The 22,291-nt window shown below is 46.6% G+C and overlaps 1 protein-coding gene across 15 annotated transcripts in view; it reads right to left on the bottom strand.

Annotated features, from left to right (window-relative positions):
- ANK1 (ankyrin 1) overlaps positions 1–22,291 on the bottom strand; it is a 332,523-nt gene that overhangs the window by 188,179 nt on the left and 122,053 nt on the right. The window contains exons 1-2 of one of the 15 annotated variants that reach the window (XM_029603730.1): positions 12,609–12,625; positions 11,945–12,010 (exon numbers count right to left, since the gene is read on the bottom strand). The exons of 13 other annotated variants lie outside the window; for them this stretch is intronic. Coding sequence is in view for 1 of the 2 variants with exons in the window: in XM_029603722.1 (XP_029459582.1) it covers positions 11,945–12,010 (66 nt within the window). In the remaining variant the exon portion in view is untranslated. Of the gene's footprint in view, positions 1–11,944; positions 12,011–12,608; positions 12,626–22,291 lie in introns of those variants that run through there. One more of the 15 variants, XM_029603722.1, reaches the window with a different exon arrangement.

The following is a 22,291-nucleotide window of genomic DNA, read 5'->3' as shown; positions in this document are numbered from 1 at the left end:
TTTCAAAGGCGAAGAGACATAAATGCAATCAAAACAGTGGCAGAATAATGCCCCACAGTAACAGACAGGAACATATTATACATATATATATATATATATATATAATATATAGCAATAGCTGCATGTCACTTTTGATAACAACTGCAACCCCAAAAATAAAAGTACATAATCGGGCAATGCAGTCCCTCTCCCCAACCAATATCAGAAAGTAAAAAAAATACAGCCATAAGGTCTCCATCAATCTCCCTTTCCATTCCAAACTGGGCTGCCCAGTGCCCCCTCTGGTACACCAACCCTCCCAATGTAAAAACAACACCTTGTTGGTGTATAGTGCTTCTCATCTCCCCAGACTGGAGCCAGGTTAGGTCAGCGCCATTTTGGAAAATGGCACCAATCGGGCCTGGGCTAGAGGGCACCACGGGCCCTTCCGACTGCTGACTTTTCATTTTTTTAGGTAATGGGGTGTGGGAGGGGTGTTTTGGGGGAGGGGCAGGGGTAGTCCAAGGGAGGCGGGGGTCCCACTTGAACCCAATGAGTTTTTGGACTTGGAGCATCTGGAGGGGAAGGGGGTACAACCACTGTGCACCATCAAGGTGGGTTTTTTTTTTTTTACATTGGGAGGTTGGGGTGAGGAGTTGGGATACTGGGGGATCAGGCAGCACAGTTTGGTGTGGAAAGGGGCATTGGGGGGAGCTTGTAGCCACATTTTTTTACTTTCTGATTGGGCTGGATTGAAGCTCCACCGGGCATGATTATGTACCTTATTTTAGCGGGGCCAACTCAAGTAGAGGCACCTTGGGCTGAGAAGGATCAGGTTTGACTTCCATACACATTTTTTTTTATTTTGGGCACTTTTTTTTCACATTGTTGCCCCTTTAAATCTAAACTGACAGCATCAGGACCCATATTAGGATCTCAGTGCTCCCACATTTGATTACAATTGTGCCAGAAACTGTAGCTGTAGCTGGGAACAGGGAAATACCTACAGTATCTGAATGTAAACCGATGTGATATAAAAACATAAGAACATAAGAAGTTGCCATACTGGGTCAGACCAAGGGTCCATCAAGCCCAGCATCCTGTTTCCAACAGTGGCCAATCCAGGCCATAAGAACCTGGCAAGTACCCAAAAACTAAGTCTAATCCATGTTACTGTTGCTAGTAATAGCAGTGGCTATTTTCGAAGTCAACTTAATTAATAGCAGGTAATGGACTTCTCCTCCAAGAACTTATCCAATCCTTTTTTAAACACAGCTATACTAACTGCACTAACCACATCCTCTGGCAACAAATACCAGAGTTTAATTGTGCACTGAGTAAAAAAGAACTTTCTCCGATTAGTTTTAAATGTGCCCCATGCTAACTTCATGGAGTGCTCCCTAGTCTTTCTATTATCTGAAAGACTAAATAACCGATTCACATTTTCCCGTTCTAGACCTCTCATGATTTTAAACACCTCTATCATATCTCAGATTGAATGTCGGTATATAAAAAAATAATAAATAAAAAAATAAATAAATGTGGCTGACAACTTTCAAAGTCAGCCACATTAATTTATTTACATGGGATTACCTATGCATGAGCTAATTTGTATGGATTTGCAAAATTCCTGCATGCATATCCCATGCAAAGCAGCACATTGGCATAGGGGAGGGAATCTGGGTGTTTTGTATGCAAATTATCATGAATATCATGCAATATTGCTGCAATAGGGCTATATTCCGTGATATATTCAACATGTATTATAGCCCTACTGTGGCTTGATGCATCTCCCACTTAGGTGAATAGCCAACTCAGCCTTCCCTCGAGTTAGCCAGATAACTTTTTAGCTGGATAAAAATTATCCTGCAAACTTCGGGCCGGGCAATTTGGCAGGATCTGAAAATCCCGCTATTTATTCGGTTAAGTCCAAACATAGCTGGACATGGTGCTGAATGTTGGCCTCTCCTAGTCTATCTGGCTAATTGTTAATAGATATGTCTTCCAGAAACTTGTCCAAATTTTTTTTAAACTCATCTATGCCACTAGCCTTGACTTCATCCTCCACCAACAAATTGCATAGCTTAAGTTTGCATTGACAGAAAAAATACTTTCTTAAATTAGTTTTAAATCTGCTACCAGTTAATTTCAGACAGGCCGATTCAAAAAACTCCGCAGGAGAGCTAATTAGGGCCTGCAGTAAAAGGAGGCGCTAGGGACACTAGCGCGTCCTTAGAGCCTCCTTTTTGACAGGAGCTGCGGCTGTCAGCAAGTTTGACAGCCGACGCTCAATTTTGCCGGCGTCGGGATTCAGAAATCGGATGCTAGCAAAATTGAGCATCCGGTTTTCAACCTGTGAGCCGCGGGCTGATTTTAAATTTTTAAATTATTTTTAACTTTTGGGATCTCCGATTTAATATCGCCATGATATTAAGTCGGAGGGTGTACAGAAAAGCAGTTTTTACTGCTTTTCTGTGCACTTTCCCAGTGCTGAGAGAAATTAACATGTGTGGCTTGGCTGCACATTTTACTTTCTGAATCGCGCGGGAATAACTAATAGGGCCATCAACATGCATTTGCATGTTGCGGGCACTATTAGTTTCGGGGGGGGGGGGGGGGGGTGGACGCGCGTTTTCGACGCGCTATTAAAGCTAGTGCATCGAAAACGCGCGTCCAACCGCGGGTCTGTACTGTATCGACCTGTATGCTGACACCTGGTGTCTTTTGTAATGTTATTCAGCTCAAATTCTCTGCAAGTTCTTATTAGATACTGCTTAAATGTTGCTAAGCTTCTGATTGGATCTGTTCCTCTGTTTTTGTTTTCTTGCTTCTTCCTATTGGTCTGTTGCCTCTTTGAACCTTACTTCCTGTTAAAGTTCAGTTGGGAACTGACTCTTGACTAGCTTGCAGCTCTGCAGAACTCCTCTTCAGCCTCTAGAAGCATCACTCTTCTCACCTTTCTTCCTTTGCAACCATCCCTCCACCGCTGTTGTCTTCTGATGCTCTCAGCTTCCTCCAGGGCTGCAGTTATCTGCTTTTGACTGAGCTCTCCGAGTTTCTCATCACAGCTGTATCAGTTCCGCTGCCTGAGCAGTTGTCTTCAATAGCATGCCATCCGCAGAGTGTCAGACTGTTTATCATTCAATAAATGCTTTGATATTAAGATCTGAGCTCTCTTTGACTTTAGAAGCTTAAAGCAAGGATGAGGTTTAACTCTCTGTATAGGTTCCCAAGCTAGGGCAATCAGGAGCTGAGGACAGATTATAAGGATTTCACTGTGTATTGTTCACAATGACTCCAAATCGTTTAGCTGAGTTGTATGTAACTCTTAATATGGAGTTCTGCATTGTGTATTAGTTAGGATTAATTTCCCCTACATGCATCATTTTGCATTTGTCTACAGTAAATTTCATCTGCTATTTAGATGCCCAATTCCCCAGGCTTGCAATTCCTCATAATCCGCTCGAGTTTTAATTACTCTAAATAATTTAGTATCATCTGCAAATCTGATCACCTCACTCACTCCTCCATTTTCCAGATCATCAGTGAAAATGTTAAACAACTCTGGCCCCAGAGTACATCCTTAGGGTCTTTACGAATTTGATAGTTTTTGTGCTAAATTTTGTGTTATTTCCATACAGTTTAAATATTGATTAATTGCAATATAAAAGATTTTCAATACAAATTGACTTTACAGTGCATATTTAATCATGTAATGCTGGATGCAAATATATGCAAATCAGACAAAATTGCCACAGGATTTGCTAACAGAAACACCCCAAAATCTGCTGTAGGAAACTGGAGATTTTTACAATACTATAGCTGTTTCCATTTGTCTCCCTTAGTTTTCTATCGGAAAGGTTGTTGACTTTTATTTCTGTGTATCAGAGTGGAATAACCTGGCCAATGGAAGTGACACCATCTTTTGTGATGTCAAGGCTACAGGGATTGATGCCCAGTGACTCCTAAACTTGCACGTGCTGGTTTATTTTTGTGCTGCCTGCCTTTGGATTGCTTTGGATTCCCTTGCCAACCGTTAAAAAACTCAGTGCTAGCAAAACCATGCATAGTGGTAAAAGAGAAAAACACAAGAACTGCATAGCTAACAGAAATGTTAGTATCAAAGGACAAATTCGGCACTACGCAAGAAGAGAGAAAAGATCATCCAGTACCAAGAGATGTAATCAGAGACCAAGAAAATGTGGCAGAAAGATACAGAAATAGTCCCAGTTGTATTAGGTGCCACTGCTCTGATTAGAAAGAACTTCCAATTGCACCTTGATTTGTTGCCTGTACTGTGTGTATTGCACCCTATGAGCTCCACCAGGAGGAAGCTTTGGCACAATGCAAGCACTCAGGCAAGCACTAGCAGTAAATTTCAGAGACTGAGATCATATCCAAAGTAACCAGGCTTCCAAGGGAGGTTCATTCCTGACACAATGTGCACAAAACAAACCCATTTGGAGAAACTAGTTCTGAATAAAGGTGATTTTGTGCCAGGTCACCGACCCGGAACCTTCTTGTCTGTGTCAGTGGAAATCATGGACCAAACAGAAGGAGGTAATAACAATGAGCTAACGAGAAGGAGCTGGCGTCGTCCGCCCACGTGAGCCAAAGGGAAGAAAGAGGCATTAGTGGGCCAAAGGGAAGGAGGCAGTGTCATCTGCCCGCGCAAGCTGAAGGGAGGATGTGCCCTCTTCCTCATCAAGCCAGGCCCTGGAGGAGAAGGAGGAGAGCTGCTGTCTGCTCTCAAAGTGCCTGGAAGCACAGTAAAAGAGAGACGTCTGGGGACAAGGCAGGCTGAGAGAGACAGATTGCTGATATGGCCCCTATGTGCCACAGAAGGGTAACTGACTGTTGTTATTCTAGGAGGTGTACTGCAAAAATCTCCACCTTATGGGAAGTCTGCAAAGGCTACAAAAGTGAACATAAGAACATAAGGCTTGCCATACTGGGTCAGACCAAGGATCTATCAAACCCAGTTGCCTATTTCCAACAGTGGCTAAGCCAGGTCACAAGTGCTTGGCAGGATCACAAGGGGCAGATAGAATTCATGCTTCTCATCCCAAGAATAAGCAGTGGATTTCTGCAACTCTACCTTAATAATTGCTAATAGACTTTTCCTCCAGGAACTTGTCCAAACCTTTTTTTAAATGCAGCTATACTAATAGCTTTCACCACATCCTCTGGCAATGAATTCCAGAGCTTAATTATGTGTTGAGTAAAAAAATATTTTCTCTTATTAGTTTCTAATGTATTTCCCAGTAACTTCTTTGTGTGTCCCCTGGCCTTTGTGTTTTTTGAAAGAGTAAACAACTGATTAACGTTTACTCTTTCCATTCCACTCATTATTTTATAGACCTCTATCAAATCCCCCCTCAGCCGTCTCTTCTCCAAGCTGAAGTGTCCTAACCTCTTTAGCCTTTCTCCATAGGGGAATTGTTCCATCCCCTTTATCATCATGGTCACCCTTCTCTGTACCTTTTCTAATTCTTCTATATCTTTCTTGAGATGTGGTGACCAGAACTGTACACAGTACTCAAGATGAGGTCGCACCATGGAGTGATACAGAAGCATTATGATATCCTGTTTTATTCTCCATTCCTTTCCTAATAATCCCTAGCATTCTATTTGCTTTCTTGGCCGCTGCTGCACTGAGCAGAACATTTCAACGTTTTATCAATGATGACACCTAGATCCTTTTCCTGAGTGGTGACTCCCAATGTGGAACCTTGCACTGTGTAGCTATAATTTGGGTTTCTCTTCCCTAAGTGCCTCACTTTGCACTTGTTTACATTAAATTTCATTTGCATGTCCAGTCTCCCAGTTTTGCAATGTCCTCTGCAATTTCTCACAATCCTCTTGTGATTTGACAACTTTGAATAATTTAGTGTCATTGGCAAATTTAATCACCTCACTTGTTCATTTTTCCAGGTAATTTATAAATATATTAAAAAGCATCGGTCCTAGAACAAATCCCTGGGGCACTCCACTATTCACCTTGTTCCATTGGGAAAATTTACCTTTTAGCCCTACTCTCTATCTTTTAACCAGATCGCAGTCCACAATAGGACACTGCTCCCTATTCCAATGACTTTCTAATTTCAAAAGAAGTCTCTCATGAGGGACTTTGTCAAATGCTTTCTGGAAATCCAGATACACTACATCAACTGGCTCAACTTTATCTACGTTTATTTATGCCTTCAAAAGATGTAGTCTCATTAAACCATGCTTATCTATATGTTCATCAATTTTGTTCTTTATGATGGTTTCTACCATTTTACCTGACACAAATTCAGACTCACTAGTCTGTAATTTCCTGGATCAACTCTTGATCCCTTTTTAAACAATGACAACCTTCCAGTCTTCAGGTAACATAGATTATGCTACTGATAGTTTACAAATTTCCAGTAGCAGGTCCGCAATTTCATTTCTCAGTTCTTTCAGCACTTTGGGATTTATACCATCTGCTCCAGGTGATTTTCTACTCTTTAGTTTGTCAATTTTCCCTAGTACATCTTCCAGGTTCACTGAGATTTGTTCAAGTTCCTGGAAGTAAAGTGAGAAGGTTCCAGCAGAGGACGGCAGAGATCCTCAACCAGAATCTCAGAAAGCCTAAAAGAAAGGAAACTAAGAATTTTGCAATACCGTTTTGAAGATTTAAAGAAACCTATATTTAACTGTCGTGGGAAATTGCTTGGACCAGGAGGCAAACTGTGCCAGCAAAGACTCTGCAGGGCTCAGTGGATTCCTCTCTGCAGAACCAGAGGGATTTCCTCCTTGAGTTGATCAGGACATTCGGGCCGATACAGAACAGTGCGCTTCGGTGGAGCGCACTGTTAGCCCGCGTTTTCAACGCGCTAGCTTTACCCCTTATACAGTAAGGGGTAATAGCACGTCGAAAACGCGTGTCCAACCCTCCCAAAACTAATAGCGCCCGCAACATGCAAATTAGCTATCAGTTATTCCCGCACGATTCACTAAGTAAAATGTGCAGCCAAGCCACATATTTTACTTTCAGAAATTAACGCCTGCCAAAGGCAGGCGTTAATTTCGGCCAGCACCAGGGAAGTGTACAGAAAAGCAGAAAAAACTGCTTTTCTGTACACCCTCCGACTTAATATCATAGCGATAATAAGTCAGAGGCCCCAAAATTTAAAAAAAATTTAAAAATTTTTTTTTTAAATCGGCCGGCGGCCCGCGGGTCAGAAGACAGACGCTCAATTATGCCGGTGTCCATTTTCCAAACCCGTAGTTGTCAGCGGGTCCGAGAACCGATGCCGGCAAAATTGAGTGTCGGCTGTCAAACCCGCTGACAGCCGCCGCTCCTGTCAAAAAGGAGGCACTAGGGACGCGCTAGTGTCCCTAGTGCCTCTTTTTACCACGGGCCCTCATTAGCATATTCTTCCCCCCTGAATCGCGCAAACAGGAGAATGCGCGCCGGGAGAGTTCTCCCGCGACTTTTACTGAATCGCCCTGAGTTACTAATTCTGATAATGGAAAGGAAAAGGGGCCCAGGGTAGGCTGAAGAAGATACTGTGAACAGTGAAAGTAGTAACTGCTGCTGAGAGGAGAGATTTTGATTAAGAAAAGTGTTTTGTTATCGCTGCATCCTGTGCTGTATCACCGTGTTTTATTCTGAAGCTACAGCAGTCAACTATTTTTATGTTGGAGCACAATTACTGAGTGGACATTGGTTTTTTTTTCTTGGGGGTGTCCCTGGTCCACTACTGACCCTGCAAGTTATCCTGCCCCCAGCCCATGGCCCCAGAGGTTTCTTTCCTCCCATCTTGGGAGAGTGGCCTTGAAGCCCCAGTAGAACTGGGGTGACAGAGTGCTGGGGACATGGAGGTGGGTGCTGGGGAAAGGGTGGGGGGACTGAGACTGACTTGTATTACTAGCCACTCAGGAAGGTGACAGGGTGGAGAGAAGGCTGGAGCAGCTCCTCCATTATCCCATCACTTCCTAACATTGTATCTTTCTTTCTTTTTTTAAGAAAATCACCTCACTATCCAACTATATTGATAGTCTCTGTTACGAGGGCCAGCCGCACTGGGCGGTGACTGGCCCCACTCACCTGCAGGGCAGAGATGTCTCCCGGCTCCCTCATTGCAGTGGGGGACCTTCACCGACCTGCCTTGTCGCCCGCAGGCAGCCCTGGCCCTGCTGTCCATCCCAGCATGGAGACACCGTTCTCGCTGCAGCCTGCTCATCTGGCGCGCGTGTGCACCGCTCCACTCTTCTTAAAGGACCAGCGGCGGGAAAATGCCCAAGGCTCTCCCTGATGATGTCAGACCGGGGGCCTACTTAACTGCCACCCCTGCAACCACCAGACATCTCAGCAGCAGGTTGAACTCCGTTGGAGCTTGCTGGTTGCCGCGTTCCTGACTCTGTCCATGATTCCGTGCACCTGACTCCGTGCCCTTGCATTGTCTTCTGGCTTCTGACCCCTGGGACTTGGACTCAGCTTGCCTGCCACCTGCCCTGATCTCTGCTGGATCGCCACCTGCCCCGACCGTGGCCTGTCTGACCTTGTCTTCCTCTCTCATCGGGGGACTCCTCTTCATCGGAGACCTGTGCCTAAGTCCAGCCGGCCCTGGCACCCAAGGGCTCAACCTGCGGTGGACGAGGGCTGGTAGTGGTGAAGGTCCAGTTGGGTCTCCGTACTGACCAGCTCCGCCTGCCGACAATGAGGACCTGCAAGGTTCCCCCCGGCAGGTAGTGCCAACCTCGTCTCGATCCAAGGGTCCGCTCCTTAGCAGTTTGCTGAGGCCATGGACCTGGCGGATCTCTCCGGACTCCAGGCTATCCCTGGACTTGCCCAGAAGATTCAGCAGCAACAGCAGTGCTTGGAGATGGTGGCGGCCACCATGGATAGGCTTAGCGCTCGCATCAACACCCTTGTCTTCACGGCGAACCCGACAAACCCTACACCTCCAAGTTCGGCAGGGGCAGTCGCACCAATACAATTAGCACTACTGCCCCAGAATGAGGGGGATCCCAAACTTTGTCGGGGATTTTTGAATCAGTGCCTAATGCACTTTTCCCTGCAACCTGCACAGTTCCCCACCAGCGCAGTGAAAACAACCTTCATCATCTCCCTTCTGGACGGCAAGGCATTGGACTGGGCATCACCGCTTTGGGAGCGAGGAGACCCCCCTACTCCAGGCCAGTTATTCCTGCAAGCCTTCAAGCAGGTCTTTGATGAGCCCGGCCAGCTGGCCACATTGGGCTCCGATCTTGTATACCTTCGCCAGGGCTCGCGGCCTTTATTCGAGTATGCCATTGAGTTCCGCACCCTGGCCTCGGAGCTGAATTGGTGGGAGGACACCCTCCACAGCATATTTCTTGAAGGCTTGTCACCTCACATACAGGACAAACTGGCAGCAAGGGAGCTGCCTAAGTCTCTTGATGCCCTGATTGACATGACAGGGAGAACTGATCGATGGCTCTAGCAGTAGGCCTGGGAATTATGGGCTCCTTGTAGAAAAGTACCGTTGGGCAGACTTTCTCTCGCCCCCTACTTCCATCCAAACCAGTGACGGTCGTTCTAGGATGCGCTGAGGAACCCAAGCATTTAGGCCGGACCCATATTATGGCCGAAGAGAAGCTTCACCACCGAAGACTAAGCCTCTGTTTTTTGTGCCGAAAAGGGGCATTTAGTGGATTGCTGCCCACTGAAACCAAGAATCGGGCCAGCCTAGGAGCCGGTGGGGACACGCTCCTGGCTGTATGAATGCAGCTCCTAAATTATTGTGAGGAATGACCAGGAGTTTCCTACCTTAGCCCTAGTGGATTCTGGGGCTGGCGGGAACTTTATTACCAGAGCCCTGGTAAAGAAACTGGAGCTGACCACAATTGCCAGAGGAAGACCCCTGCTTGTCTCATCCATCTATGGAGAACCCCTGCTGGGGCACATCGACTTCATAATGAACCTGGTATGTCTCTATATGGGGCTACTTCATGAGGAACAAATAATGTTCTACATACTGGAGAGAGCCATGCATTCCATAGTATTGGGGTTAACCTGGCTCCAACGACACTCACCCAGGTTCGACTGGGGAACTCTTCAGCTTGTTCAATGGGGTCCCCGCTGCTTTGATGACTGACTCCGATGAGTTCAACCAACTACTTTTCCTTTGGCCATAACCTCCTTGGGCCTCCCACCACAGTACAGGGACTTCGCAGATGTATTTTCCAAGAACAAAAGCAGAAATCCTGCCAGAACATCAGTGTTTCAACTGCACCACTGACCTTTTACCCCAGGACTCCCCCCAGCAGGTAGTGCCAACCTCGTCTTGGTCCAAGGGTCCACTCCTTAACAGTCTCTTACTGATGGGATCTCATTGCTTTGATTCCAAGAGTGTTCACTGCGGTAAACAATCACCAGAACATACAACCAATTCCTTGGTAATATTAAATAATAAAGGTGAATTTTTTTTTTAGATTATGTTATGCTTTGTCCTCTATTGTGGCTGGTGTTATGGTGAAATAAGGATTGCAGTACGGCGCAGCAACATGCCACAACAGCACAGTAATGTAACAATATGGTAAATGTTGGTGGATAAAGACCAATTTGACCATTCAGTCTGCTCAGTTATTCTGAATAAATTCATTTTTTCTTCCAGCTAGGGTGTTGCATCATGCAGTAATGCTAGAAATTCATGCCAAGTCATTTAACAGGTCATAAGCACATAAGACATGCCATACTGGGTCAGACCAAGGGTCCATCAAGCCTATTATCCTGCTTCCAACAGTAGCCAATCCAAATCACAAGTACCTGGCAAGTACCCAGACATTAAATAGATCCCATGCTTCTAATGCCAGCAACAAACAATGGCTATTCCCTATTGATTAATAGCAGTTGATGGACTTATCCTCCAGGAACTTATTGAAAAACCTTTTTTAAATCCAGCTATATTAACTGCCTTAACCACATCCTCTGGCAATGAATTCCAGAGCTTAATTGTGCATTGAGTGAAAAAGAATGTTCTCCAATTTGTTTTAAATGTGCTACTTTCTAACTTCATGGAGTGCCCCCCCTAGTCCTTGTACTATCCAAGTGGTTCCTCATGTCCTTCCCTTCCCATCCTTGGGTTTCCTCCGATGACACTGTGTCAGATAACTAATGCTGGTTAATGTGGTACAACAGTGTGATTGGCAGTATAGTACACTAATGCTAGCAGTGTGGCACAGTAAATCTAGCAGTGTGATGCTGAGTGCCTGGTGCTATGGCACAGTGAAGCTGGCAGCCTGATGCAGGATTATAAAACAGAGGTACTCATCCAGCTCTCTGATTCAGCATATAGTAAGTGTCATGCCCTCTCTGTAAGCTCTTTGGCAGGACCGTAACTAAGGGTGGGCAAGGGGGCAGCTGCCTCAGGTACAAAGCCTGTTGAGGGTATAAAAATGCCTGAAATGCAAGTATGGGCTGGCAGTGGATTGGGAGGGGAGAGAGGAAAAGAGGGTTAAGGATCTGAATGAAAGGAGAAAGAAATGGGGCTCAGGGTGGGGGTGGTATGAGTGTGTGTGTGTATGAGTGGGAGGGGGGGGGTGGCAAGTGGGAAGTAGGCATAAATATGCTTGCCTGCCCTGGGTACTAAAATGCATTGTTATAGCTCTGCTGTTTGGTCCAGGGACATTTTAACTGAATTATCTTGTACAGCTTTTCCATGTACTGATAAGAAAAGAAAAAGAACAAACATCACCATGCATGGTTACAGTACTGTCCTTGAGTTGATGCCTCAACAATTTAGCACTACTGCTCACGAATTTCAGACTTGTGCTAATTCGCCCCCCCCCCCCCTTCTATGCCTGTAAAGAGCTGGGAAAGAGCAGTGAGGGTTTAATGGCTAGGAGGCGGGCCAAGGAACTAGCCACGTCCACAGACAATGGAAGCCAGGGTTAAGAGCCAGCGCGATATCATTCAGAAGAATCATGACTGGAGGCTAAGGCGGAGACCTACCCTAGCAAGGGTCTCCGCTCCTGCCCCACTATAAGAGAATCCGTCATCCGCTAACCAGTCCGATACCTGCAAAATACAAAACACCAGTTTCACCTTTCAGACAGAAAGGAGGACGCCGTGCGGGGCTAAGTGAGTTCAGAAGGGCCACCCTGCCTCTTCTCTTCCTGCCTATTAAACCTGAACTGCTCTGGCAATGTGGGCCAGGAACTTTGGAGAAAAGGAGCAGATAAGAGGGGCCAAGTACATTTCCAAGCTGGGGCAGGCTCACGAGGCAAGGGTCCCGTCCCACCCCCGGGCTCCTTTCCTGCTCCGATTTGTAAGCATTTCACTTGGCAGATTGACGGTTTACCTCACTGACAGGAGAGGACAGCATTCTCCTAAAGACGTTACTCGTACAAAAAAAAAAAAAAAAAAAAAAAGGGGCAGTCGGGGAGGCCAAATTACATTTGAACCTGCACAGGCGGCAGTCGGGATAACCCCGGGCAATAATGAAAGCGTGACCGCCAAACCTTTACAGCAATAAAGCCGGCTGGGCAGGAGGAGCTGCAGTGCGAAGAATGAAGGCCTGGATGGGACTTCTCTCAGCTCCAAGCAAGGGATGGGGTGGATTGGGCGAGTGCGTGACTGCTGCAGAGAGAGAGAGAGAGAGGGTTTCTGAACTCACTGACGCCCTGGGAATAAACCAATAGTTCTGCTCCGTGTCTTTTTGCCTGACAGAAAGTTGTGCTCCTGCAGGGATCAGACTGGGCAGCCGCACAGAGAGAGCGAGGTCTCCGCCTTCAGTCACAGTATCCGGGCTAAACTGGAATAATCCCACAAGACGGAGAAATCCGTTCCTGCTGCAGCACTTTTACTTGTTCAACTGAGGGGGAAGGTAAGACAGCAGAGGGCAAGTGAACACTGACTGAGATCCTGTGAGGAAGGAATTCAAGAACAGGAACAGGCGGCAGGGCTCTGTGGAGTCCTCTGCCTTGCACTGCCACCAGGGACAACAGAATTTTCTTTACAAGACCAACGTCTGGCAGGATTTATCCTAAAATTCTACGCTTCAAGGCAGGAAGCACTGTCCTCTTGCCTCAAGTTACCACGTAGAAACAGAACAATACTTTACACACTTACACAGTCCGTAAGACTCTTCTAGCCTGTTCGTTTTCCCTTCTGCCTGCAATGCTACAGATCCTACTAGATTTCCAATTTTACATTTGCTTCAACTAAAGATCCTCTGTTCTTATCTGAGGCTTTACCCCCTCACTCCCTACAGTTAAGGATCCTTTGTGTGGTGAATCCCATGCTTTACCCCTTATACCCCACCCACAATTAAGGATCCTCTGTGTTTATCCCCCTCACTCCCCACAGCTAAGGATCCTCTGTGCTTATCCCATGCCTTACTCCTCACTCCCCACTTACACTTAAGGATTCTCTGAGTTTATTCCAGGCTTTACCCTCACTCCCCACAGCTAAGGATCCTCTGTGCTAATCCCAGGCTTTACCCTCACTTCCCACAGCTAAGGAACCTCTGTGCTAATCCCAGGCTTTACCCTCACTTCCCACAGCTAAGGACCCTCTGTGCTAATCCCAGGCTTTACCCTCACTTCCCACAGCTAAGGACCCTCTGTGCTAATCCCAGGCTTTACCCTCACTTCCCACAGCTAAGGACCCTCTGTGCTAATCCCAGGCTTTACCCTCACTCCCCACAGCTAAGGATCCTCTGTGCTTACCCCAGGCTTTACCCTCACTTCCCACAGCTAAGGACCCTCTGTGCTAATCCCAGGCTTTACCCTCACTTTCCACAGCTAAGGATCCTCTGTGCTAATCCCAGGCTTTACCCTCACTTCCCACAGCTAAGGATCCTCTGTGCTTATCCCAGGCTTTACCCTCACTTCCCACAGCTAAGGATCCTCTGTGCTAATCCCAGTCTTTACCCTCACTTCCCACAGCTAAAGATCCTCTGTGCTAATCCCAGGCTTTACCCTCACTTCCCACAGCTAAAGATCCTCTGTGCTAATCCCAGGCTTTACCCTCACTTCCCACAGCTAAGGATCCTCTGTGCTTATCCCAGGCTTAACCCCCTCACTCCCCACAGCTAAGGAACCTCTGTGCTAATCCCATGCTTAACCCCCTCATTCCCCACAGCTAAGGAACCTCTGTGCTAATCCCATGCTTAACCCCCTCACTCCCCACAGCTAAGGAACCTCTGTGCTAATCCCATGCCTTACTCTGTACTTACACTTAAGGATTCTCTGTGTTTATCCCATGCTTAACCCCCTCACTCCCTACAGATAAGGATCCTCTGTGCTAATCCCATGCCTTACTCCTCACTCCCATTTACATTTACTGGATTTATGAATCACTCAGCACAAAATAGGCCTGAGCGATGAACACAGGAAACATACATAATCATAATATTAACAAAATTAGACAAGGTTAAAAACAGAAAAACAGACATAAAATTATAAAATATCTTCAATCTCAGAATGAAATAAAACAAAATAAAATGACATCATGGAATAAATAATATATAAGAATAAAAACAAAATAAATTTTAACAATAAAAATAATTTAAAATAATCTAAATTAAACAAAAAGGTTTTGACCTGTTTCCTAAAACATTTTACTGAATCTGATTGTCTCAAGTAAATAGGGAGTGAATTCCATAAACTAGGTCCAGCAACTGAAAAGGCACATTCACGGGTTATATGTAAATGTGCTAATTTCGGTGAAGGAATCTTGAGTAGATCATCTTGAACATGACACAGGGATCTTGCAGGTTGGGAAACTTTTAACAGTGAGTTAGCCTAATGTCTGGTCGTTTAATAATTTAAAAATCAACAATGCAATATTATATTTGATTTTTTCCTGGATTGATAGCCAGTGCAGTTCAATCAATGTAGGCGTAATATGATCGGTCCTCTTTATCCCGAAAGTATTCATGCAGCAGCATTTAGTAACAACTGAAGCGGAGGGAGGGTAGAGTAGGGAATACCGAGATACAAACTGTTGCAGTAGTCAATGATCAGAAAGATGGATGCCTGTAATACGGTGCGAAAATCTGTATCATGAAGCAATTTTTTAAGCCGGCAAGGACACAAAGCCTATAAAAGCCTTGTGCAATGACTTGATTAATTTGAGGACAGCAGCTAAGGATCCTCTGTGCTAATATCATGCTTTAACCCTCATTCCCCACCCACAACTATGGATTCTCTGTGCTTATCCCATGCTTAACCCCCTTACTCCCCACAGCTAAGGATCCTCTGTGCTTATCCCATGCTTAACCCCCTTACTCCCCACAGCTAAGGATCCTCTGTGCTTATCCCATGCTTAACCCCCTTACTCCCCACAGCTAAGGATCCACTGTGCTTATCCCGGGCTTTACCCTCACTTCCCACAGCTAAGGATCCTCTGTGCTTATCCCAGGCTTTACCCTCACTCCCCACAGCTAAGGATCCACTGTGCTTATCCCAGGCTTTACCCTCACTTCCCACAGCTAAGAAGCCTCTGTGCTTATCCCAGGCTTTACCCTCACTCCCCTCAGTTAAGGATCCTCTGTGCTTATCCCGGGCTTTACCCTCACTTCCCACAGCTAAGGATCCTCTGTGCTTATCCCAGGCTTTACCCTCACTCCCCACAGCTAAGGATCCACTGTGCTTATCCCAGGCTTTACCCTCACTTCCCACAGCTAAGAAGCCTCTGTGCTTATCCCAGGCTTTACCCTCACTCCCCTCAGTTAAGGATCCTCTGTGCTTACCCCAGGCTTTACCCTCACTCCCCACAGCTAAGGATCTACTGTGCTTATCCCAGGCTTTACCCTCACTCCCCACAGCTAAGGACCCTCTGTGCTTATCCCAGGCTTTACCCTCACTTCCCACAGCTAAGAAGCCTCTGTGCTTATCCCAGGCTTTACCCTCACTTCCCACAGCTAAGGATCCTCTGTGCTTATCCCATGCTTAACCCCCTTACTCCCCACAGCTAAGGATCCTCTGTGCTTATCCCGGGCTTTACCCTCAGTTCCCACAGCTAAGGATCCACTGTGCTAATCCCAGGCTTTACCCTCACTTCCCACAGCTAAGGATCCTCTGTGCTTATCCCAGGCTTTACCCTCACTTCCCACAGCTAAGGATCCTCTGTGCTTATCCCAGGCTTTACCCTCACTTCCCACAGCTAAGGATCCTCTGTGCTTATCCCAGGCTTTACCCTCACTTCCCACAGCTAAGGATCCTCTGTGCTTATCCCAGGCTTTACCCTCACTTCCCACAGCTAAGGACCCTCTGTGCTTATCCCATGCTTAACCCCCTTACTCCCCACAGCTAAGGATCCTCTGTGCTTATCCCGGGCTTTACCCTCAGTTCCCACAGCTAAGGATCCACTGTGCTAATCCCAGGCTTTACCCTCACTTCCCACAGCTAAGGATCCTCTGTGCTTAACCCAGGCTTTACCCTCACTCCCCACAGCTAAGGATCCTCTGTGCTTATCCCAGGCTTTACCCTCACTTCCCACAGCTAAGGATCCTCTGTGCTTATCCCGGGCTTTACCCTCACTCCTCACAGCTAAGGATCCTCTGTGCTTATCCCGGGCTTTACCCTCACTCCTCACAGTTAAGGATCCTCTGTGCTTATCCCGGGCTTTACCCTCACTCCCCTCAGTTAAGGACCCTCTGTGCTTATCCCATGCTTAACCCTCACTCCCCACAGCTAAGGATCCTCTGTGCTTATCCCGGGCTTTACCCTCACTCCCCACAGCTAAGGATCCTCTGTGCTTATCCCAGGCTTTACCCTCACTCCCCACAGCTAAGGATCATCTGTGCTTATCCCAGGCTTTACCCTCACTCCCCACAGCTAAGGATCCTCTGTGCTTATCCCAGGCTTTACCCTCACTCCCCACAGCTAAGGATCCTCTGTGCTTATCCCAGGATTTACCCTCACTTCCCACAGCTAAGGATCCTCTGTGCTTATCCCAGGCTTTACCCTCACTCCCCACAGCTAAGGATCCTCTGTGCTTATCCCATGCCATAGCTTCCTGGGATCCCACGACCTGCCCCAACCCTGCCCCCCTTGCCACCAGTGATGCAATACAATGTCCATAACACTATTATTGCGTGGATAAAATGGCCACAGCCATACAAGCATGAATTTAAAATCAAAATACAGAAATATTTTATGCAAACTTAACATTAACCTTTTATAAGACTGGCCTACACTCCCACCAGCAAGAATGTCGTGCTGTTACTCTTCTCCTCCCCCCCCCCCCACGCTTGCTGCCGCTATCCTAGTGAGGCGGCAACCCTCCTTCCTTAACTCTGTTCAGGTGGTACCCACTGGCATCCCACTCCATGAATGCCGCCGTGGCCACTGCCGCTCCGTGTCAGGTGCTGCCGCCTCACCAACACCCCTGGCCGTCCTTGCAGGCCACGCTTATTTATTTATGCCAGTCCTCCATTTGCGCCCTCACAAGCTTCCCCCTATGCATAATCTTTGGTGCCCAGACCCTCCCCCTCCCCCAAACACCAAAGCATCCCCGTATGCGCCAGTGAGAGCCCTGCCTCATCCTCAGTTGGCTAATGTGTTACCATTCCCTCTCCTGTCCCATATTGTTTCAGAGCCCTTGTTGTCTCTCCCATTCTCATTGGCTCCTGGCTTAGTTTCAAATCAGCCAGGGAGCCCTACTGGCCACATGCTCCCCACCCTTCCCCCCTCGAGCTGGCTGCAGCACGCCTGCCCAGTTATGAGGCCTCTGCCTCAATTGGCTGGGCCTCCTTTACCCCTCACTCCATAGCCACAGCTAAGGATTGTCTGTGCTTATCCCATGCCTTACCTCTCACTCCCCACCAGAGCCGTAGCTAGGCAATTTGGCACCTATGGACAAGTAGAAAAGTGCACCTTCACCCTATAAACAACAGGAGTTTGTAGGCTCTCAATTTTTTTAACTTAAAATATAACATTATTATTTATAATCTATAAGTAGATATAAGTGTGACGTTGACCCCAAAAGTGTACGCTTCAGTCTATTTGGTTGTGATCCTTAACCTCTACGCAACTAATTTATTAATTCTTTCATTCAATTTGATACAGTGCTTATTATAAAAAATCTCTAAGCAATGCACACTAATTATAAAATTTACAACCTACTCCCAAGATATTCTATTATAAAAACGATCTTTCTTGTTAAGCAGTAAGGGTTAAAAAAAAGGAGTGTGTGCCTTTAAACCGTAAAGTCATGACTTTTTCTCTTCTATTGAATTATAAGATTTTTTATTATATTGAACCAATTAGGGTCTAGATTTCATTGACAAAAAAAACAAACTCTCTGCACTAACAGGCTCATTGTGATGCACTACAAAACCGTGTCAAAAACACAGTCAGAACCTTTGTAGCAAACCACCAACTACAACAGCACTGACAATCAAGACTCACAGAACAGCGATCTTACCTAGAAAAGGGTAGCAGTACAAATATTAGTACAGGCCCTAGAACACCAATACACCTCCTATACTCTAGCAGAATCCTTCACCACAGTCTCGCAAGCAGAACACAGGCCAACCCTTACCCTTATCTGTGCTTTTTATGTACCGTATGTTATTTTGTAATTCATATTGTATAAAATAGATCTAGCAGAATAGAAGATGTAATAATCAATAAAATAATAAATAAATAAAATACAGAATATGGGATTACAAATTAGAAAAAGAAACACGCAGATAAAAACTGAAATGTAAAGCCCCAGAAGGCAGACTTTATGAATAATGCAACATGGGAGAAAGAGAAACAGAAATACAAATTAATTCAAGATATAAGAAATCCACATTCCCAAAACTGACATACTCCTCTCTATAATATTTTTCTACCTTTTTGTGTGGTCAGTTTATGTGATCCTGGTCTCTCTTTAGGTCTTCTCCTAATTTCTTTTCCAGGGCCATTTTTCCATTTTCCATGTCTTCTTTCCTCTTCTCTTCTTCCCTTCCTTTCTTATATCTGTCTCTGATATTGATCTTTCCCTTTATCTCTTTTCTCCATTTCTTGCTTCCCTGCCTCTCTATCCACTCATAGCTAAATTTCACCCCTCTTCTGTCTAATCCTCCAGTCCTTAGTCTCCTTCTTTCCACCTCTCACCTACCTACCAGCTTCCCATCCCCAACTCTCACCCCTTCCTATTCCCCTGTCTTTCAGGCTTCCCCAAACTCCTATTCCTCCTCTGTTTTTCACCCACTCCCTAGTTCCCCAATTCCACCCTCTGTACTCACACCTACCCAACCTTCTCTCTTGCTCTGCCTGTCATCCTTTCACCAGCCCCAGCTCCTTCCTTGTAACTCATTCCCACCCTGGCCACTTTCTTCTATCTCTTGCCTCCTACCAAGCCTCCTCTTACCCTTCTTTCACTGCCTTCTGAGCCCCATTCCCACCCTCTCTCACAACATCCAACTCCCTTTCCATTGACTCTCACACTCTTTCTAGTACTCCAGGCCATTCACCCTCTCACTCATACCTTTCCCAGCCCATCTAATACATCCCCTCTCATCCTCACCCAATTTCCGAGTTCTTACTGTCTGCCCCAAACCCCTGCTCATTCTCCGAGTCCACACTCTCTGCATCTACGAGTCCCTGCTCTGCTCCCACACGCTGTCTCAGATTCCCTGCCCTTCTGAATCTACCTACCCCCAATCCACAAGTCCCTTCAATTTCCCCCTAGTCACCCTCCTCATTCTTCCCCTGTACTCTCCCCAGTCCCCAAGACCCTGTCTTCCCCTGTTCTCCTACCACCAATCTCTGCTTTTTCTCCCACCAAGTTCCCATTCTTCCCCCTGTTTTCCCACCCAGTCCCCCTTCTTCTCCCTGTCATCCCCCCAGTCCCCATTCTTCTCCCCGTCTTTCCCCCAGTTTCTATTCTTCCCCAGCTTTCGCTCTAGTCCCTATCTTCACTTGATCACTCCCCAGTCCCATTTTTCCCCTTCCCTTTCACCCCCGTGCATGAGTCAAAGTACCTGTTCTTCCTCTGCAGTCCCACCCCCTGTGCCCGATTCCCCATTATTCCCAGCTCTCCCACCCTCCAGTCCCCGTTCTCCTATTCCCAGTCGCCACCTGACCGCCCTGCTCTTCCCCTGCCAGTTCTCATTCTTCACTTGTTCTCCGGTCTTCTCCTGCTCTCCCCTCATTCGTCGCCCCAGTCCCTGTTTACTCCCTGCTCTCCCACTGCCCCAGTCTCCTTTTCACCTGATAGCTCCCCCACCCCCAAGTCTCCATGTTCTTACAGTTTCCTGGGCGCCTCCTGGTGCAGGCACGATGTCTTTCTTCTTCCAGTCCACGCTCAAAAGCTTATGGGGCTTTGCGCTGTGGAGCCCCATTGTGATTCAAACCAATGTTCCCTCTAATTTTTTTTTTTCCTAGTGTGCGGCTGGCCCGTTAGCCCGAGCGGCATGAAAAAGCTGTGGTGCGAGATGCACAGGGAAATATTCTCATGAGATACTCTACAGTCTTTCCCTCTCTCACACACTTAATTACACTCTCGGGTCAAGAACACGTAAACCAGCGTTTCCCAACTGGTGTGCTGCAGCAGGTCCCCCCAGGTGTGCCACGGCTGCAGAGCCCATCCTGCAACTCGTCTTTAAAAAATCAGTGCTGGGAGTGAGGTACAAAAACCCACCACTCTCATAGTGCCTGGGCCTCAGACGTAGGCATGCACGTGCACTGCCGCCACCGAGGGCCGGGTGGGTGCACATGCACAGCAGGAAGCAGACTCAGCTGCTGAGTGTGCAAGCAGGAAGTATCAGTCGCGCAGCCCACGGTGGAGGGGTTGAGAGAGCTGTAAGAGGGAGAATACGAGTATATATATATAATCTACCACTGTATGGTAGGGGCACTTTCACCTCAGGGTGTGTTAGGATTGCCAATTTTCAACTGAAAATACCGAACACCTGCATATGCGGAGTAAAATTTTCGCCTTTGTCCTTCCACACAACTATTTTAAACTTTCATTACTTGCCTTATTACTAGAAAAATGGGCACCAAGTGTGGTGCAACCAAATGATCCCAAATATAAAGATACCAATAGCATTGTATTAGAACAATCAGGAAAACTACAATTACTTAACAACAGACACCATTAGGAAAAACTTTTCTCTCTCTTTTTTTTTTTTTGCCTTATATCACACCCCTTTACCCACCACTGCCATCCCAGGACTGGTACAAGGATATTATGTGTCCTAGGGCCCAGGCAAAGCGTACAGCCTTGTGTGACAGTTATTGTAATAGATTTTACAAGGAAAAGGACCTTCAAAGTACAGTCTTCTGAGGTAAAACAAAATCACTCACAACATGCATATTATATTTCCATCCATTGCTGTGGTGCCAACCAGAAAACCTTGCAGAAAAGACACTTGGAACCCATATGGTATTAGGCCTATTCTAATGTGTGTACTGAATTACAATTTCAATATAGTACACCTCCCAAACCAAAGGAGACCCAAAGCAGTATAAGTAAAATAATAAGCATAAAATACATTAGCAAAAATAAACATAATGCTGTCTTTATTCCTAAGGTGCTGCATATCATTCTCTATTACAGAAAAACGGGAGAAACTTTGGCAACCACTGCCCTTCTAGGTGTCTATCAACACCCCTCTTCCCCCTGATGAGAAAGAGAGAGAGAGGGAGAGCTCCGCGGAAGGAGGATGAGGGTAGACTTAAGAGACTGCTGGGGACAGGGAGGGGTTGGGGCAGCTGTTGAAGATATAAGTGGCCGTGAGGCTTAAGAGGGAACAGTGCATGGGGGATACACTCTCATCCTCTGTACTAGTATTTCCCAGCCCTCTCCTGGAGGCACACCTAACCAGTCAAGTTTTCAGGATTGACACAGATAAATTTGCATACATTCCAGACCCAGTGCATGCAAATTATGTAACTGCAGACCCAGTGCATGCGAATCTATTGTGGCAATCCTGAAATCCCAACTGGCTAGGTGTGCCTCTAGGAAAGAGTTGGGAAACACTGCCCTACACCACTCACCTGTCCCAAACAGCCTCACACTCATTTCCCCCCTCTTCTCTCCCTCCAAGCCCAGCTCCAGCCCCCTCACACTCAATCCCTTCTCCCCTTCCCCTCCAAGCTGTTTCTGGCCCCCCCACATTCATTCCTTCCTTCCCTTCGAGTCCAGCTCAGGCCCCTCCCCCATTCATTCCCCCCTCCCTCCAAGCCTGTTTCTGGCCCCCCTCACACTCATTCCCTCCTCCCCTCCCAGCTCCAGTCCAGCTATCTGTGCTCTTTGACTATGTCCTCCTCCCTCATTCACTGCTGATCGCCACCTGATCCTTCAGTCCTGTGGCGCTGAATAAGCTGGGCCTCCTCTCCTCTACCTCTTCTT

The sequence above is a fragment of the Rhinatrema bivittatum genome, chromosome 5 (assembly GCF_901001135.1).
Source record: "Rhinatrema bivittatum chromosome 5, aRhiBiv1.1, whole genome shotgun sequence".
Classification (NCBI taxonomy): domain Eukaryota; kingdom Metazoa; phylum Chordata; class Amphibia; order Gymnophiona; family Rhinatrematidae; genus Rhinatrema; species Rhinatrema bivittatum.
The sequence above is the reverse complement of the archived record's forward strand: the minus strand, read 5'-3'. Positions and strand labels throughout refer to the sequence as shown.